Raw genomic sequence first — 19,697 nt, forward strand, 5'->3', positions numbered from 1 at the left:
AGTGGTTTTATCGTTGCTTGCAAGTCAGTGAATACGTTGATAAAAAAAATCAATAAAAAAATAACCACGCATTGATTCCAGAGTTGTGCAATCACTTGCCAATCTCAATTCGTAACTTTATTCCCTCATAAAACAACAATGATGCAATGACCATAAATAAAATGTAAACACCAAAAGAGGTTTAATGGAAAAAAAACTCGACCGCTGAAACATAATGTGCACAACAGCAAGTCTCCAAATTTACAGGGAATCATTGTAAACAGATTTATTACAAAACATGATACAAAGTGAGGGAAAAAAAAAAAAAAAATCACTAAGCCGGCTGTAAAAACAACTCTTGGTACTTGGATTTGATTAATAATAAAAAAATAAAATATCGCTTATTAGTCTATGTTACAAAAAAATATTTGATTGAAGCTATGAATTAGAGTCTTCTTTTTAAAAATATATCAACAGGGTATTTAAATACATAAATTACCAAAACTACAACCTTCAATTTTATACACAAAATATACTTGATTGCCAGGTCTTATTCGTCGTTCAGTTTCAACTGGAGCTGTAAAAGAGAGACAGACTTTTAAAAAACAAAATAAAAAGAAAAAATATATATGTGTGCTTTGTTTGTTCACCTGTCGGCCGCGTCCAAGTCATCCGCAGCGCCGCCGTCCGACTTGGCTCCAGCTCGCAGTTTAAACGCATCTGAAAAGAACACAATCGGATTCAAGTTGACACGATTGACGGCCGCTTTTCCTCCTGACCTTGAATCCAGCGGATCTGCGTAGCCGGGCCGTAGCCTTGCTCGTTTTTGGCGGCGATACGGAAGACCAGCGCCGGCCGGTTAGCGGCGGAGCAGTCCAGATGCGCGTTGACCAATTGGTTGGAGCCGATGGTGCAGAACATCTTGACGCCGCGGTAGATTCGGATGAACGCCATTTGGCCCGGTCCTTCCGAGCTGGACGAGCGGCTTTTCTTCACCGCCATGTACATGGAATATTCCAGAATCCGGCCTGATGGAGATGGAGGAGCTTCCCATGTAATGTGGACTAAATCATTAGCCTGTGTTGAAATACCAAAATGTCATTTTGTTTAATTGTCACTTTGGTGGGACATTTTTTTGGGAAATGCATTGCCTTTGTTATCCTGACTGCAGATGGCGCTCCAGGGAAACCGGGTTGGCACGTCTTGAACTCGCTGACGGGGCTGAAGTCTCCTTGGCTGAAGCAATTGAGGCCCGCCACTCTGAAGCGGTAACTCTGACCTGGCTCCAGGTCTTGCTTCTCTCTGTCCTGATAGTCGTGAGGAGACGGCAGCTTCTTCTGAGCAGACCAACAACCATCAGCAGCCTGTTTTGTTTTTATTTTATTTTATTTTACCTCTTTAGTGACGGCAGGCCGGCCGCTGAGGGTTGCACTCGCTTGGTTGTTGTCAGCTGGCAGATAATAATGGCGGACCTCAGAGAAGAGAGTTCTGAACACACCAACATCAAACCACGTGGCTCCCTCTGCGTTCTGATCTGTTGTCTTCTCAGCTATATTGGAGGGGCAAAGAGACAATCGTGAATCTATCGTGCATTTAGGTTCCTCACTTTTAGGAGCATGAAATTTACCCTGTTGAGATCCTGACAGATCATCTTGGGATGATTTTGTCTGATTATCGTGTTGCTTGGAACCATCCTAGAAAATGGCAAAGATATTAACCGATGTTTTTTTTTTTTTGTGCTAGATGAGCATCTCACACCTGTGCCGACGTGTTCCCTTCTTCTTCAGTGTTGCATTCACTTGCACCGTGGGAGGACTGGAAATCTAAGGTACAATCCACAAAGGGAAATTTCTAAAATGCTACTTAAAAGCTAAAAACCTCGCCAGGAGATTATTTTCATGAACAACTTTTTGTTTTTGCTTACCTTTATCTTTGCTGTCTCCTTCTGTTGAAGCCGAGTCAACCTGTTTGACTTGAGGATGGTCCCCCGTGGGGCACGTGGGCTGAATCTGAAGGATGTAGCAGTCTGCTCCAGATAGGGGGCGCCACGCCACATGAAGCATGCTGATGGTGGATTTGATGAGCATCACGGCATCGGCCGGGGCGGGTCGATCTGAAATACCAAAAATTCTATGCCATCAAAGGTATGACTTGAAATGATCTGCTTCTCACCTGTCTCCAGGTACCAAAGGTCCTTGCAGCAAACTTGGTAGAAGTTCTTATGGTACCCATCCCTGCCGCTCCAAATGTAGAGCCTGGATCCGACGACGGCGGCACAGTGGCCGGCTCTAGCTTTGGGCCGGCTGGCGTTGTCATCGTCGCTCTGAACGTTTCGGCTCTGCAGCTGAGAGCTGATGTCGTCGTACTCGGGGCCCAGGTTCTGCCAGCTCATGGTGTCTACGAGAGAAGCTTTAGCATCTGCTCCAAGAGCAGCTCACGGAGCAAAAATACTGACCAAAATGAAGCACACTCAGGGAGTTGGTGCAAATCCATTTAACTCCTGCTGCGTTGTGATTCTCCGACTCGGGAACTGGAATCCAGCCGCCAAATACGAACATTCTACAGGCAAGAATATTCAAATATGTCTCGTAGCAAAATAAGCCATTAATTGGAGCTGAAGCTCTTACCTGTTTCCAATCACATTGGCAGAGTGAAGGCTCCTGGGTAGTGGCGCCGAACCCCTCGTTTCAAGCAATGACCACGCCATTGTGTCTGAGGAAGAGACAAGGTATCACCTGCGTACTACATACATGGAAGTAGTATCAGTGTCCTACTGAGGTCAAGCTGCCAGAGGTCATCTAATCTACAGCCTTGCATCCCTCCGAAGATGAAGAGCTTCGGAGAGCCGAGGCCAGAGTAGGCGACTGCCGTGTGCGACTCCCGTGCTGAAGGACCGCCTCCTTTTGTCTCCAGGATGCTCCAGCATCTCGCCCCGGATACAGACTGCAGCTCCAACTCGTAAAGGTCGTCCAAGTATCTGCCATAGCAAAGCCCGGCTCGCTTTGAATGTCAGATATTTGGCATTGGCCGTCCTTCAACATACCGTGGGATGTTGCCGTTGGGGTCCTCGCTGACATTGGCGAGCCCCCCAAATACGTAGCACTTGCTACCCACAAGAGTGAAACTGTGCCCGATACGTGGGCACGGAGGCAGGCCATTCCTGGGCGCTCGGGGCTTCAGCTTCTTCCAAAGCCACCGACCAGCCTGGGTTATTAAATATGCATAAGATTCAATACGATGACTGCGAAAAAGACAAGCATTACCTGAAGTTCATAGAGATTATTGGAGTATTTGCCGTACTCCACCATGCCGCCAAAGACGAGGATGCGGGTGCCCTCGCAGACTAAGCCGTGGGCAGCACAGCCTGGGGGGATGTCTCCTCTCACCGCAGGCAGAAACCATTGCTTGGAGACTAGAAGAAATGTAAGTATTGCGTAACAACAAAAACATTTGTGAAAGCTGTTACATTTGCCCTGTTTCATATGACATGTCTAACATGTAAAAAATATTTAAAAAACAAATACTTCAAAGAGTCAAGATAAAAAAAAAGCCACTTAGAATACAATAAAAAAAAATACATTTATACTTCGTTCGTCTAGATCTGAACATAGATAGCTGTTTTACCGGTTGCGCCTAATAATCCACGAATAAAAACTAAATATTAAGTCTAAATAACGCAGACGGGGCTTGAACTAAAAAAAAAAAATCTAAATTCAATAGTTTGAAGTTTGTGACACTTGTCGCAAAGGCTAAAGCTAAAAACATTGTCTGCTAAGCTAATGTTAGCATACCAGTGTTGTAAACATGGAGGTCCTCAGCTATGCCTTCGTTTCCACCCCCAAAAACTACGATCAGCTCCCGGATGGCTACTGCCCGGTGTCCGTGTCTGGAGCGAGGAATTACACCTGTGAATGAATGGACTTTTCGCCATCGTGGTTCTTCTGTTGACATTTTCCTCTTTGGAGAGGCTCAACTTTGGCGCTGTTGATGTTTCAAAGCGGTGGAGGCAACCAACCGGTAGTGTGCCCTAAGAACTTCAAATTAAAACAGAAATAGCAAAAGATGTTTAGAATTTAATAGACTTTTGAATAAAAGACAGCAATGGGAAAAAAATGACTCTAGTAAATATTTTATTGTTGTTAATTTTATTTTTGTTTGTGTGTAATTTAATTCAGCGTTCTCGTTTTAGCTTCCGGTTCACCAAGAAAGTCATCCGGTCACTGTGCGATTTTATTTATTTATTATTTCTGATAGCAATATTATAATAACATACTATATAACATATAATAGCATGGTTTTGCTACAATATTAACAACATCAATAAGGTATTTATACAGTAAATGGTAATTACACAAGTTGTTAAATAAAACCCAATAGTGAATTTAAATGACACAAATGAAACAATTTTATTTTTGACAGTTCCGCCCTCCTCGCAACCCCCTGGTGTGCCCCTCTTCACAGCCTCCCCCTTTCCCACAATGCACTGCGGGCATCACCACCAAGATGGCCGATGTCATGGAGGAGTATGAGAAAGAAGCTGGCTGCGTCCCTATTCTCCATCCAGAGGTACATTTTGCAAAAGTTGTCGTTCAAGCGCGTATACATATACAGTCTTTTAAGCAAATTTTGGGCATCGGTGTGGATGTTTGCATGTCATTGTTCCTCCCCCCCGGAAGAGCCAATGCCCCCTGCATTACACTAGTGGGGGGGATGTCAGGCTGCTAACGATGCTAAATGCGCTAACGGTACACCCCCCCCCCCCTCCCCTCCACATACACACCTTCTGCTGCATTGCTAGTGCACACACATCCATTAGATGTCCGCAATATTTTCAAAAGTGTTTGTTATCCTCGATTTGGCAAATGCACGGTCGCTATCGTGCATTCCAAGCGGTGCGTTTAAGTGTCCTTAGGCGTTCCGAAAAAATGACCATTCTCAGTCGAGCGTCATGTAGCTCGGGAGCTACATTGACAAGGCTAGCTGGTATAAATGTGTAGTAAATATCTTTAAGCCCACCATATATCACAAAAAGTGTTGCTGACATTGAATGATTAAAATTATTGATTGTTTAGAAGGTGTCGAATAACCTACTTGCACTTAAATACATCATTCCCATGGCAATGAGTGTTCATCAATGTCTCATTATGCTAGATGTTGCTCATTTTAATTTCTAAAACATATTTTCAAGAAATATAAGAAATATAAGAAATAAAAGGCTTAGTCATTGAGTATTTAATCGGCTAGGTTCCTAATTGTTGTGAGCTTATTACGTAGCTGCAGTTAATTCCAAACATGTTAGCGCACCAATTAGTAATGACAATACTGATAAATGCACAAAAAAATCTATATGATCCCACCTGTTAACTAACATTTACAAGATGGCGCATTATTTTTGTTGTTTATGGCTAAATGGCTGCATAGAGAGCGTGAGAAGCACACGGCCATCGAGGCTAATTGCCGGTTATTCCGTGTTACCGTGGAAGCTAATTGAATGTGAGCACAGATGCTGCGTGGCATATGTGACACTTTAGATCTTCCACTGCAGGATGAGATTAGCTGTCCTCTTTTTCTGTTGCGTTGCCCTCGAGGTTTATCAAATAAAAACATTCTTAAATCTTAAATGTCCCATTGCTTTCTTGTCTGGAACGCACCACTAAAAACCTGACCTTGGTTTCTCTTTAGGAAATCAAGCCTCAGAGCCACTTCAACCACGGCTACAGCGAGAACGTCACCCGCAAGAACCACGTGGACGACTACAGCACATGGGACATCGTTAAAGCCACGCAGTGAGCACGAATAAAACTTTTGGCTCACATTCAGAATTAATCTAGCCATTCAACCCGACCTCTCCTTCGCAGATACGGCATCTTCGAGCGATGCAGGGAGCTGGTGGAGGCCGGATTTGACGTCCGGCAGCCGGACAAAGAAAATGTGACACTCCTCCACTGGGCTGCCATCAACAACAGGGTAGACTTGGTCAAGTGAGTCTCCCTCTTCTTCTGCTGTTGTTTCCTGTAACGACATAAGTGCTAACAATACGTTACGGCAGGTACTATATATCAAAGGGGGCCATAGTGGACCAGCTTGGTGGAGACCTCAACTCCACACCACTGCACTGGGCCACCAGGTACCTTCTGTTTTCTGGTGTCTTCTGCATTATTAATAGCCTGTCCTCCACCTTGCATTGACCTTTAAACCCCCCATGGTCTTTTTCTTTGACTGCAGCAAGGGGAAAAAATATTTTGCTCCTTATGTTACTCTTTCTTCTTTTCTGTCAGGCAAGGCCACCTATCCATGGTGGTGCAGTTGATGAAATACGGCGCCGACCCGTCCTTGGTGGACGGCGAGGGTTGCAGTTGCGTCCACTTGGCCGCCCAGTTTGGCCATACTTCCATTGTTGCCTACCTTATCGCCAAGGGGCAGGTCAGATGTGCTGAATACTTTCATTTTTATTTCCAAGACATATGGAATGGGATTTTGAATGCGTGTTGTACCACTCTTGTCCACCTGAGGGAGCCATTGCAATCATATTCCTTTCACATGTCCTCACCCAGTTTGCTTACTCAACATATTTCTCTCTCTTGTGTTTCCTGCATGACAGGATGTAGACATGATGGACCAGAATGGCATGACCCCCCTCATGTGGGCAGCGTACAGGACGCACAGGTGTGTAAACGCGCACGCCACGCTGATAATGATGACGCTAAATTGCCGACTTTCCGGCTACAGCGTCGACCCGACCCGGCTGCTGCTCACCTTCAACGTGTCCGTGAACCTGGGCGACAAGTACCACAAGAACACGGCGCTGCACTGGGCCGTGCTGGCCGGCAACACCACCGTCATTAGCCTGCTGCTAGATGCTAACGCTAACGTTGACGCGCAGAACATCAAGGTACTACAATGGAGTCTGTGCAAATTGGCTTTCTCGCTCTCACGTTGTATCCTGTGTTTTGTTTTGAAGGGGGAAACGCCGCTTGATCTCGCTAAGCAAAGGAAGAACGTGTGGATGATCAACCACCTGCAGGAAGCGCGGCAAGCTAAAGGCTACGACAGCCCGTCCTACTTGAAGAGACTCAAGATGGACAAGGTGGGCGGATGTTTGAAGATTAGTTCTGTTCTTCCATGCTTTAAGTAGATTAGGAAACATTTGTCGTCTGTCTGCAGGAGGTGAGACAGAAGGTGATGTTAGGAACGCCTTTCCTGGTCATCTGGCTCGTGGGCTTCATCGCCAACCTGGACATCGACTCTTGGATTATCAAGGGCCTCATGTACGTGGGCGTCTGGGTGGCCGTGCAGTTCCTCTCCAAGTAAGTCATGCATCATAATTCATGTCGAAAGATTCCGTCAATGGCAGTGAATGTGTTTAAATATACCTTTTTTTTTTTTTCCAGGGTTTTCTTTGACCACTCCATGCACAGCGCTCTCCCTCTGGGAATCTACCTGGCCACCAAGTTTTGGATGTATACAACCTGGTTCTACTGGTTCTGGAATGATATCCTTTTGCCGTTAGCTCGTTAGCTACTTTTCTGGGTTGCTAGATTTATGGCCGGAGAGTTGGAGCGGAGTTGAAATCCAGCAGAGAGAGAATCTGGCTGCTCATGCGAACATTTTTTGTTCCTTTGTGTTTGGATGCCGCTAATTGAAGCAGAGGAGGACATATGCATCATCGCTACACTAATAGGGAGAGCGAGCACGGATGTCTTTGCTGTGTTCCTTAACCTCGCCCCGACACATCTCCCCTTCGCCACTGTCCACGTGCCCTTCCTCATTAACACGCTGGCTCTCTTCTACAACTTCGGCAAATCGTGGAAATCAGACCCAGGGATCATCAAAGCCTCCGAGGAGCAGAAGAAAAAGGTAATATCGTCGTATTCCAATTAGGGTCGGAAAACAAAAAGCAAAGCAAGTCTTCTTCCTCATTATCGGACTATAAAGAACACCGAAAGGGGCCCCGATTCCCCCCCCCATCCCGTGATTGATGAACGTGCTAAAAATATCCTACATTGTTGAGGGCTTCAAAGCTTTTCCCTTCCCTGTGGAGGAACCCCTTCTACCCAAACATGTCCAGATTTTTAATCTTTTTCTAGGATTTTGATTCCTTGTCGGGGTTTTTTTGAGTCGGAATCACTCGAGTTGATCTTTGAGTTGTTTCCGATCTGCTTTACTCCTCTAGACTATTGTGGAGCTGGCAGAGACGGGCAGCTTGGATCTCAGCATCTTCTGCAGCACATGCTTAGTAAGCCCGGATCACTTTTTTTTTTCTTTTTCATATTTCAGGACGAATTTGACTATTGTGTCACTTTCTCCCTGTGCAGATACGGAAGCCTATCAGATCCAAACACTGCGCCGTGTGCAACCGCTGCATCGCCAAGTTCGATCACCATTGCCCCTGGGTGGGCAACTGCGTAGGTACGTCGTGGATCGTAAGCTGTTAGACCGCCAAAACAGGCTGGATTTTTTCGAAGTAGGAAAGGAAGATGACCACTTATTTTTTTCTCAGCCACAGTCACCATTGTTGTTTCACCTTAATCTCTTTTTTTCTCCAAACAAAAGCAGGAAGTCACGTTTGTTTTTTCTGTCCACAGGAAGCGGGAACCACCGCTACTTCATGGGTTACCTGTTCTTCCTGCTGTGCATGATTTGCTGGATGATTTACGGCTGCATCGCTTGTGAGTGCTTCCACCTGCTTGTTGAGACAAAGCTACAATCAAAGTGACGATTCATTTCAAATTTAAAAGAGCAGGGGCCCTAAAATTGAACCCTGTGGAACACCGCACTATAGTGGTTTCTCCTAAAATGGTTTGTAATGGCCAAAAGTATTGTTGTGAAATTATTCAACATAAATAAACCACTCTGACATGAGGATAATAATAGCATTAGCTAGCGTAGCATGTCATACTCTTTTCCATTGCAGACTGGAGGATCCACTGCGCCACCTCTTACGCCAAAGACGGCTTCTGGCTCTACCTGACCCAAATCGCCGCCTGCTCGCCGTGGATGTTCTGGATGTTCCTCAACAGCATCTTCCACTTTATGTGGGTGGCCGTGCTCATCATGTGTCAACTCTACCAGGTCCTGAACGCCTCACTATATTTTGCTAGCAGAAATACAACTCGCTGACGTTGCGATTTCTCTCCACCAGATTGCCGCTCTAGGAATCACCACCAATGAGAGGATGAACGCTCGGAGGTACAAGCACTTTAAAGTCACAGCCACGTCCATCGAAAGCCCCTTCAAGTAAGGATTTGATCTTTCCACCATACAGCTGCTGTGGTTTGTCACTCCTTGTAATTTTCGAAGTGGTTCAATTATAACCTGCGAGAGACGACGATTGATTCGACCATGTGACTCGACTGCGGTTGCCCCAAGTACATGTTCATCCACTTTTTAAGCAAACCACGTCATGGCCGCAGTCAAAAATTGCATTTAGTGTTTTTTCATTCACAATTAAATCAAAATTCATACTTTTTGTGTTCATCTATTTTGCAGTCACGGTTGCATCCGAAACCTCATCGACTTCTTCGAGGTCCGCTGCTGCGGCCTGATCCGGCCCGTGGCGGTGGACTGGACCACGCAGTACACAATAGACTACGACCAGACCTCAGGTTCTGGCTACCAGTTGGTGTAAAAAAAAAAAAAAGGGCGAAAACAGAAAGGGGAGGCGGGAGTCCTCGTTTTCCGGGAGAAATCGACACTCCTTTGGATCACATCGCAAAAACACCGGACGACGGGATTAGCATGCTGTTTAAGGGCAACCCCCCTTCCCCCCCCCTTCCATCTTGTCACCACTATTAGAGGGAGATGGACAACAAAACGTCACAAAAATCAAAAGCACCTCTGGTACGAGTAGAGATGCCGTTGCAGTATCCCCTCTTCACTCTATTTATGTTCTTTTATTTACAGATAAGGGAATGTCTTTTTATCAGCGTTTCCGGACCGGCAAATATCGGAACATAAAAAAAGTTGCAGGTATTTATTTAAAACGTATTTATCAACGAGATGCTCCTGTCATTTCAGATTTTTTTTGTTTCAGTTGAGGATTCTTTTTTTTTATTAAGAATATACCTGTAGCTGTTGGATAGTATTTATTCTGAATTATAGGAAGTTTCATTCCATGTGTTTGTATCAAAAAGCTGTAAAATCTTTTTTTGTTGTTTGTTTCGTCTGCCTACAAACTTGCACTGATTTATTTTATTTTTTTTTACTGAACAAAAGGGCCTAGCAGCACCTTTTTTCTCCTCCCCCCCCCCTCCCACTATTGTTTATGTTTCCCCTATGTGAAGCGGAGATTGTAAAGAATGTGTACATAAATAATCTGGAACTCCATTTTTTTCTTTCTGTAGTTTTTTTCAAATTCAATTTGAGAGGGCCGAAATGACAAGGACATGAAGAAGTGACTGTAGCTTTTAGTGATGTCCAACACTGGTGTCGCACATTTGCATGTATGATGCCCCGCCCCCAAGCCACTGTATATACTCGATGTTATGTATCGGCAAGTGCATTCTGTTCCATTTGTTTTATTAGCCCTCAAATCCAGTGTCTAGTGAAACACCCCCCCCCCCCCCCCACAATTGTGTATTATATTCCATACTTGTGGATTGTATTCATCCATTTTTTTTGGTATTATTTTTAAATGTCATTTGTTATACCACTGGATGTACAAATTGTAAAGCAAAGACAATAGACAATTTTTTTTTTCTTTTTCTAAAAGCAGAAATGTGATCATGCAAGACGGGCCTGGTGTTTTTTCGCCCATCAATACACAAAAAGCAACCCCGGTTTCACGAGTTCTTCCGACAAAAAAGTCATTTGTGTTCTGGGGATGTACAGTATATATAAATATATATACACGCAGAAAAATCGGACGATATCATTTCCAGTGCCTCTCTTTCGGCCCACATCACTTTAACTCCGCTTCAGATGTAAAACATACGGGCATGGTTGAGTTTTAATGGCTTTAATAATAAAAGACAGGCAAATGTGAACTTTTTGTGTTTTGGGGGGGGGGGTGTATTGTTTTATTTGAGACAGATTCAAATAAAAAAAAAAACGGCGAGGAATGGCGACGATGTCACTCGGCGTGGACCAGGGCGCCGGCTCCTTGGCCGTAGCCGAATCCTTTCGGGCCAAAGTTCTTTGCATAGCAAGCTGTGGAGACCATTAATCCATTAATCAGGTAAGTATGATCTAAATTAACTTCTGACAAGCAGTTCTTGCTTTCAAACTTTAGGAAATAATTCTCAGGGAAAAGTTGATGGAAATTTACTGTGTGTCCTTTTTGGCCTGTTTTTTTTTTTTATCTCACTTTGGTGTCAGTGAGATGTTCAAACTGCTTGCGAGTGTGTGAGGAACACACACTGACGCTCCAAAATATTTTGCTGTAGCTTACTAAGTCAAAGGTCGGACTGTTTGTTGGGTTGACGTGGAGATAATGAGAAAAACAAGATGCTGCATGTGACTGCATCATTTGATTTATGTCTACCCATTCTACACAAATTCAATTTCAAGGTCCAGTGACCTTGTGTTGTTTTCTCCCATGTGTCATGTTTGTTGTCTTATTTTTCTCAGAAGCCAAAATATACATCAAGAGCTTCAAAAGATTGAATTGTATAATAATAGTTGTCAATAACCAAGAAATAAATTAGCCATTTCTGCTATAATTTAGTATTTTAGTTAGTTTGATGATGTCACCTTTGCAGTAGATCTCCCCTTCGTTTTCCGTTTGGGTGGTAGACTCCAAGCTTTTCCCGCACTTGGCACAGCGGAAGCAATTCTTGTGCCATGTCTGTGGGCACAAAGATGAATTAAGTTGAATTTAGCAACCAGAAAAAAAATATATATATTAAAATAATTTAAATTTTAAAAAAAGTGCAATTTGCTATTCTATAGTTTTAAACAGTCATTTTTGTTTGTATTATCAATGCTGAAATCTGATTGGTTCCCATCCAGGAAGTGCACAATACACCACACACCTGAATTGATTGCAAACAGGGGTGAAGTAACAAGGAGCTCTTGTTGTTTGTAACCATGTAAATGTTTTTTTTTAGAGCGCATATGTCCATTTATCATTCCTGGAGCATGTTTATGCGAAGAATGGATGGAATTTTTCAAAGTTTTATGCTTTCAAGTGGATATATCTCCCTCGTTTGGAATCTTCACAGCTCAAGAAAAGCTTGGTGAGTTTGCTGTTTTACTTATTTACACATTTTTGGCTGTGACATTTATTGAAACAGAATTGGTGTTACTTTGTAAAGTTTAGGTACACTCACCTTACCCGCACCCATAATCTTCTCGGCGGCGTACACCGAGTCACCGCAGCGAGCGCATTTTTCCGATCCGGCAAACTTCTGGGCGAATTTGGACGGGTTGGGGTTGGTGGTGGGCTTGTGACACGGCAACCTATCGAGAGAAGCCGGGCAGACAATAGACAATGAATGTCATGGAGGCCCTGGAGCTGTGCTCACTGGAGGGTGACGGCGAGCCCTTCTGAATGAACTTCATTGTAGTTGGTTACATAATCAAAAAGCTTTCGGAATATTACAGTTTGTTTTGCTGATTTTTCATATTTTTGCTGTATTAGTGAAACAAATTTAGGAAGTTGGAAGAAATTGGGATGGTGACGCTTACTGCTCAGGTTTGATTCCCAGTCGCTCCCCTCGGTCCATATTAAGCGTGCCGGCCCCCTGGCCGTAGCCGTAGCCTTTTGGACCGTACTTCTTTCCGTAGCATGAGCTGCAGTAGAGTTCCTGGTCGTGGATGGCCACTGTGGTGCTGTCTAAGCCTTTCCTGCACACCACTGAGAACACACATATGTTTTTATAATCGATTATTCCACCAAGGAAAAAAAAAAAAGAATGAAGTCAAGGACACAAATCAGTCATCATTTGCACCAAGTCGTCTTTGTGAGACGTTCTGAGGTGACATCTTGTCGGCACAAGTCCACGCTTATACCCCGGCGTGATGTCACCGGTGTCGCTTTTGTCCATGGCCCACTTAGCTCATACTCACTGCAGAAAAAGCAGCTCTTGTGGAAGCTCTGGCCGTCGCATTGCACCTCCTCAGCGTGGTACACCGTGCCGTGGCACGCCGTGCACTTGTTGCCTCCGCCCCAGTTTGGCATAATGACTGTGACAGATGACAAAAAGTACAATTGTTGTCATCTACTGAAAGATTGGAGCAGAATAACTCTAGTATCAAGTGTTTCTAATATTTTGAATTGTCACTTGGTCAAAAAAAAGCTTGAATTGCAAGTTTTAGCTGCATTTTGATCCATTCCACTTTCCGTGGACTTTAATGGAAAATCCCATACTGCTCACGTTTGTGTTTCCGAGTTATTTCCTATACGAATGAGAGCATGGAGTTTCTTTCTGGGTGGAAAAAAAAAAATCCAATCCTCAACCTGGGGCTAAAGGACAGGATAAATTCGAGTTAATACCCTGAGGAATGCCTCAGGGTGTCGCGGCGAAGTCGACCGCAGACCCTCGAGAAACATTACATCACAATCGCTCCCTTGATGCCTCGCCACTTGCGTCTGGCTGTAATTACAGACCCTGGCCCGCTTGGAAATGTGTCCATTTAGGCCATTTGAAGACCTTGATGTGATGACATGACTTACTATGCGATTATCTGGCCAGATGCTGTTATCTTCCTCACATCTGGAGCAACACAATGTCAGGCTGACTCAACAGAATAATAGATAACAGAGAGTCAAAAGTTTACACTGAAACAACTTTGTAAAGTTAATCAATGGAGATTGGTATGAATGAGGCATTTAATGGAGTAAAACTATTTGGGTTAATTGAGTTTCAGAGTCATGCCGCAATGGTGGTCGTATCTCAAAACATATTTTCCCATCCAAAATAATTTAGATGTATAAAATCACAACATTAATACAGTTTCTTAGCCTATGGCGTTTTGCATTTAGCAATAAGATTTTTATGCATGTTTATGGTCAGAAAGTACCGCAAATAAAGGAACTGGTTTGTTGCTTTTTACACTGATTTCGTTACATTATAACTAACTAGAGGAAACATTCATAAAAAATAAAACATACCTGTGAACATTCAAGAAGCAAACATGTCGACATCGAAACTGTGTGCAACATACATATAGTCAAATACCTTTTGGTAGACTTTACAATAAGCAGGCAGATGATAAGATGACGAAATTCCAAAGGTCGACGTCGCGTCGACTGTGCTTCGCCGTAATATCTCGATGACGTCGCACAGCGCTCGTTTTATAGCGATGGCAGAGATGGGCGGGGCTTGGGAGCTCTGAACGTCGCATTCAAGGAGTGTGGGATTTTTTGATGTTATTATTATTATTTTCTTTTCCTCAGTAATAACCTACGAGTAAAACGTGTTACGGCATTGAAATAGCATTACGCAACAGTCTTAACTGAGAAAAACACACAAAAATACAGAAATATTACTTTTATTTAAGTATGTGACAGTCATTACGGGGAAAATCAATAGCCCGCAGCTACAGTCAGATGGTACTAGGTTTCATATTTAAAAAGAACAGTGCAATAAAACATTAAAACAAAGACGTAACAATAAGAAAGAATAAATTTTACGCAAAAATAACTGTATATGAAGGAGAGTGGTTTGTCCGTGTACGCTTTGGTGTGGCGTCCTGAATAGTTTCACAGTGGGTTTGGTCAGTCAGTACATAGCACTGTTAGTTTGGTAAAGTGGTTGCCGTGGCAACTCCTTTAACAACCAGAAGAGAAATTGTGCTAGGACAACTGAAAATACTTGTACATAAAAAAAAAAAAAAAAACTTAAAGGCACTTGTCCCACAAATGCATCAAACCATGAGTGCTTTGTTTGGCCCCCTAAAAAACCAAATCAGTGGGCAAACATCTCTTGACTGTACTCTTAGAGTTCTGCAAAATACCCAAATGGTAGAAATCACAAAAATTCAAGTACCTGACTGCATCGTCAAGTTACAGGACACACACAGCCACACAAGCATCGGATGTAAACAGGCTTTTTTTTTTTTTTCTCATCACTTTACCGTCATGGTAACATCTCAAGTAAAATAAGCCAATAACAGACTCCTTATAATAACTTGTGTTCCAAATGAAGTGTTCTGTTACAGTCCCTGTAGTTAATATATATTAGCTAAAAACATAAATAGGAATTATCATGCATGTGTGATTAGGGGAGAAGGTAGCTGATTTTCGGAGGGGAAAATTAATCATGTAGTGGCAAACACCTACCACAGGGTAGCGCTGTTTCACTTAGAACAGTTTTCCTATTTTTTTCAAACGCCTAATAATTAGCAGTCTATGGAAAATGTAAAGTTAATTACCGTAATGAGTAATTAACACTCACCTCAAAAAGATTTGACGCGGATTTGTCCTGAGCATAAAAATAACCAAATTTGCAAATGCCGTACAACTGATATGTGCCGTTTCGATGCAATTTCATCCCCGAACTATAAATAGTACCGGTAAGGCTTTAAAGCTCACTGTTACCGTGTGATGTCTAACAAGACGACGGGTGACTGATGTCCAGTCTCCTCTGCGCCGAGGCCCGCTTTCGTGTTGCGGGCGGCGCGCTGACACCTTCCATGGTGCCTGGAGTCTGGAAGAAAGATTTGGAGGCGGGCACAGGGCTCTCCTTTGGAGTGTGCGGAGTCTGTGAAAGGAGAGCATGGCATTAGTGTCTTGATTTATTTATGAATACTAAGGGTGACATGTTAAGATCTCCTTACCAGGGTTTGCGGTGCGGTTGTAGCATGCCCCGCCCCCGAGGCGCCCCGCCCGCCCTGTTCTGGCGTGGAAGGCAACGAAAGAGGCAGCGCCTGGTCGTACGGCGTGGCCGCCACCATAAAGTGGGTGGGTAGGTTGAAGCCCACCTGGGTGTCGCCGCCCTGGTAGTGGGAGATTGCGGTGGATGGTACCAGCATGTAGGGCAGAGGGAGATGGGCCTGGGCTTGGCCGGAGGGAAGCAGGAAGTTGAGGCTTTTCAGACCTGGAAAATCAATTTTAGTCATCCATTTTGAATTGCAGAGTGAATAAATTGAGATGGCATTACCTGCATTGTTTGGCACGTAGAGGTAGTGTGACGCCCGGGTGCCGGTGACGATCTCATCCGTTGCTTCTGACGTGCCACTCTGAAGGATAAATAAATCCAGTTTCTAGAATGAACGCTTAGAAAATCACTTTGGGCTAAACGCCTCACCTCCTCTCCTCGCTGTAAGTCAGAAGGGCTTTTCTTGAGCGCCACCGCTTCTTCATCGGTTTCCCTCCGTCTCTTCCTCCCTTCGGTCGGTTCTTCCTGGACCAACTCTACTCCCTCGGGTTGGTTGTACAGCATGACCACGGAGGCCTGGGACAGGCCGGGTAGGTAGGCCAGGCAGGGGGTGGATGAGGAGAGCGTAAAGAGCCGCTCCGGGTGCAGGGCGGGGATCAACAGAGTGGGCGTGGCCGGGTTTCTGCAAAGAAACATGCCACATCAAATCATGACACATTTATTGCAATACAACTGCTTATAAATGTGTAATAATGACTACTCACGCATTGTTTCCAAACTGCGGCTGACAGACCACCTCGCCGGCTCCCATCTTTCTGGAATAATCCAGCGGCTGAGCTGTAAGATCTATCGAAGGAAAAATGCGATGAACTCGCCGCCGTTGATTAAAACCCGGCGCTAATGTAGCATCGCTAACCGTTTCCGTCGCTGCGCGGGCTGCTTGGTGCCGAGCGGATCTGCCGCTGCTGCACGGCCACAGATGTTGGGATGAGGTTAAAAGAGGCGTGGCGTGCCACCTTGGCTTTCCCCATGCCTGCTATAAAAGATAACCAGATAAACATCAGAGTCGTGTCATAACAGCTCAGAGGATTGATGAGTAAAGATCCGCACCAGAATTGTTAAAATCCACCGGTCCAAGCCATCGAAAAGCCGGCTTCCTGCCTCGCTCTTCTCGCACGTGCACTTTCTTGATAAGGCCCAGGCTAGTTAGCACGTTAGCGATGTCATAGAGACGTCGTACCTTGGCTGGAAGACATGCATATTTAGTTGGACGGAAAAAAGAAAAAAAAAACATTCAGCTGTGTCAGTGCTCACTTTTGTACTTGCTGTGACTGGACGAGTCCTGACTCTCCTCGATGAGAACTTTGGCCGCTGCTTCCAGCGTGACCGTTTGCGTCTTGGACACCAGGAAGAGCATGACGAATTTTTGGCTCATGATACGCAGGGATTTGTCTTTCCTCTTTCCAGCCGCTGCGGACAACATACAGATAAATTTATAATACGAAGAGAAATCTGTTAGGGCCTATTTTTGTGCAATAGCCATTTTCGTGGTATGGAGGACACCTTCACTCTTACCTTGGCCGTTGTCGTCCTCCCCGCCGTCGCCTTCCTGGCTACGCCCGGCCTCCCGGTTGGCGAGCTCCATGTGCCGCTGGTAGCCCTGCTGGCGTCCTTGACGCTGCAGCTCCTGCAGCGTGGCCTCCAGGCGCAGACGGCCGTGCCACGTGTAGCTGTTCTTAGCCATGCGTCCCACGATCATAAGGGACTCCAGCACGTTGACGATGTCGTAGATGCGCCGCCGCTCCACACCTGGATAACGGAAAATAATTGTATGTAACAAGTGAAGGCACCACGGTAATTCCCATGGGTTCTTACCTAAACTAGTTGCCACCTCATCCAGGGAGATGGAGATTGGTTTGTCAGGTGGCGGATAATCCGGGTAGAGACCTAGAAACTTTTGGCACAGCAGACCCAAGCTCTTCTCCTTCCTGCTTGGCTTCTTCTCCACATCATCATCTTCTTCCAATACTTCAAACTGATCCTCAGTCGCCCCGCTCTCATCCGTGCCGACAGACGCGCTTTCCGATTCGTTCTCGATGGGCCTAAAGAGCACTTTCCTCATTTCGCGGTTTCGGATGTCGGGACTGGCGGCATTGATCAGCATCTTCAAGTTGGCCGTGGGCGACCAGGGCTCGGGCTCAGCGGGGTGTTTGATCGGGGTGACCTGGCCCCGATCCGGGGTGCCGCATTTCCACGTCATCACGGGCACGCACGGCTCTGTAGACTTTGTCGGGGTGGATTTCCTCCACACTGTGAATATATTTTCCTAGAACAGAGACCGTTTTAAAACTGTCAGAGTCGTTTTCTTCCATTTCCTTGTATGTTAGGACTTTTCTAGCACGCACTTCCCCAACTAGTATCTTACCTTCTGTCCACTCTTCCTTGAACTTGTAAGATCTTTAAGTGCAAGACATTCTAATTCCATTTTTTGAGGTAAATCTGCAATATAGTGCAAACAGGAATATCAGTAGATGGCAAAAGCATTCAAGCTAGGAAAAAAGGCAGCTGAATTTGGCGCAAAGCTAACAAGCTACTTGCAAGCTACTCGAAGTGACCTTCCTTATTCAAACTTAAGCGACCACCAATGCGACTAAGTACTTTAAGTTACTCCTATATATAAGGCAATAATGTAGTAGTAATTAGCATATTAATAACATATTTCTAACATCTTTGGACACGCCTCGCTACTGGTAGCTCAAATGAATAAGTCATGGAACACATTAGTTATAACATAGCTTCATAGTTCAACATAGTATAATACCGATCGTGAAGTAAAGTAGACAATATATATGTCAATAATTGGGATCGTTTGGAAGTTACGTAAGATTAGCGCCAAGTCCAAACTAAAATCAGGCGTCAAAAGTTAAAATATTCTCCACCTTGCCGCTGTTTATGTTGCAATAGTCAAGGGATCCACTTGGACTCGGTGCTGTGAAAGAAAATCGCCGTTGCGTCCTCTCGTCAAACCGCCATCGCAGCTAATTTTCCCTCTTTAAAAGAAGCGGCCAGCCCCTAAGAGAGTAACTACCTGTCCCGCTGGAGGAATTTGGGCTCTGTCCCGTGGAGACTCCAGCATCACCCGCTCAAGCTTGCTTTCTGGCGCTCTTCGGCTCTGGTGCCGGCCGGCCAATCGGAGTAGCCCTTGGTGTGACGTAAGGGAATAGGAGCCAATTAGAGAGCCTGTATTGCCTGAGCTCCGCGGCTAGCACCAATGGGTGCGAACCGTCGACCACGCCTCTTGAAAGTTGTGTTGGCGGGGCAACAGGCGCGCTACTTCAAAGATTGCAAAATTATGAAGAGGTCTCACAATATCAAGAGAGAACTATTTTAAAAAATAGAGTTATCTTATAGAGATTGATAGTATCTAGTTGATAGACTATGGACTATGGACAACGAGGGTCGGAATTACGACCCTCGTGAGGATAAGTAGTTCAGACAATTGATAGATGGAGGATTTCCGAGCAAACAATCTGGAACAGAGACGATCTTTGCTTGACAGTCAAGGAAAGTGGGCTCGGTGTTAGTGATCAAAACGTCACTCTTGCAAACATACTATTGACACCTTTTTTTTTTTTTGCACAGTGCACTTCTGGACTTTAGTTTCTACAATACAATTATCGGCAGATGGAAGAAGGGGGCGATGGGCTGCTGGGGCGCGTGCAATGGCGCTAAAAGTGCAGCAGTCGCAGCGCCAAAATGCCCAGAAGCATTTGTATGCAAACAGGTCTTGCACAGCAACCTCCAATACACACAATCAGCAGCCAAAAGCGCTTTAAAACGAGTTAGATGCAAACCACTTTTAAATTGGAGTGCAGGAAAGTGAGAAATAATAATATATGTATAATATAACCATGCATTGGAAATGATTTCAAATTGGCCATTAATTTACACGTGTAA

The 19,697-nt window shown here is 44.7% G+C and overlaps 4 protein-coding genes across 5 annotated transcripts; 1 reads left to right on the forward strand and 3 right to left on the reverse strand.

Moving 5' to 3' along the window:
* Nucleotides 1-83: 83 nt before the first annotated feature.
* On the reverse strand, nt 84-3,246 carry hcfc2 (host cell factor C2). The gene is made up of 13 exons (XM_049761129.1): nt 3,023-3,246; nt 2,754-2,956; nt 2,607-2,691; nt 2,435-2,538; nt 2,152-2,376; nt 1,904-2,092; nt 1,738-1,802; nt 1,607-1,673; nt 1,374-1,528; nt 1,131-1,316; nt 759-1,056; nt 630-699; nt 84-556 (listed from the first exon to the last, which is right to left on the reverse strand). The coding sequence occupies exons 2-13, from the start codon at nt 2,794-2,796 to the stop codon at nt 547-549; spliced, it is 1,497 nt and encodes a 498-aa protein (XP_049617086.1). The 5' UTR covers nt 2,797-2,956; nt 3,023-3,246; the 3' UTR covers nt 84-546.
* On the forward strand, nt 3,246-10,964 carry zdhhc17 (zinc finger DHHC-type palmitoyltransferase 17). The gene is made up of 18 exons (XM_049761090.2): nt 3,246-3,402; nt 4,399-4,545; nt 5,662-5,765; nt 5,838-5,960; nt 6,029-6,106; nt 6,258-6,402; nt 6,581-6,645; nt 6,709-6,871; nt 6,941-7,066; nt 7,144-7,286; nt 7,371-7,471; nt 7,712-7,836; nt 8,153-8,215; nt 8,295-8,388; nt 8,565-8,648; nt 8,894-9,051; nt 9,122-9,216; nt 9,469-10,964. The coding sequence occupies exons 1-18, from the start codon at nt 3,286-3,288 to the stop codon at nt 9,605-9,607; spliced, it is 2,070 nt and encodes a 689-aa protein (XP_049617047.1). The 5' UTR covers nt 3,246-3,285; the 3' UTR covers nt 9,608-10,964.
* csrp2 (cysteine and glycine-rich protein 2) lies at nt 10,921-14,253 on the reverse strand. The gene is made up of 6 exons (XM_049761135.1): nt 14,100-14,253; nt 12,988-13,104; nt 12,607-12,775; nt 12,249-12,378; nt 11,671-11,764; nt 10,921-11,127 (listed from the first exon to the last, which is right to left on the reverse strand). The coding sequence occupies exons 2-6, from the start codon at nt 13,097-13,099 to the stop codon at nt 11,051-11,053; spliced, it is 582 nt and encodes a 193-aa protein (XP_049617092.1). The 5' UTR covers nt 13,100-13,104; nt 14,100-14,253; the 3' UTR covers nt 10,921-11,050.
* Nucleotides 14,254-14,396: 143 nt separating this feature from the next.
* On the reverse strand, nt 14,397-18,894 carry e2f7 (E2F transcription factor 7). 2 transcript variants are annotated; one of them, XM_049761123.1, is made up of 12 exons: nt 18,680-18,894; nt 18,166-18,239; nt 17,616-18,066; nt 17,316-17,549; nt 17,055-17,210; nt 16,851-16,985; nt 16,657-16,773; nt 16,505-16,586; nt 16,170-16,422; nt 16,023-16,101; nt 15,700-15,959; nt 14,397-15,623 (listed from the first exon to the last, which is right to left on the reverse strand). In XM_049761123.1, exons 2-12 carry the CDS (start codon nt 18,223-18,225, stop codon nt 15,471-15,473), a joined length of 1,980 nt encoding a protein of 659 aa, XP_049617080.1. In that variant the 5' UTR covers nt 18,226-18,239; nt 18,680-18,894; the 3' UTR covers nt 14,397-15,470. The 2 variants fall into 2 exon arrangements, with proteins under 2 accessions (XP_049617080.1, XP_049617079.1); XM_049761122.1 differs by having other exon boundaries at nt 16,657-16,776.
* Between the last annotated feature and the right edge of the window lie 803 nt (nt 18,895-19,697).

This window comes from Syngnathus scovelli, chromosome 22 (assembly GCF_024217435.2).
Source record: "Syngnathus scovelli strain Florida chromosome 22, RoL_Ssco_1.2, whole genome shotgun sequence".
Lineage (NCBI taxonomy): Eukaryota > Metazoa > Chordata > Actinopteri > Syngnathiformes > Syngnathidae > Syngnathus > Syngnathus scovelli.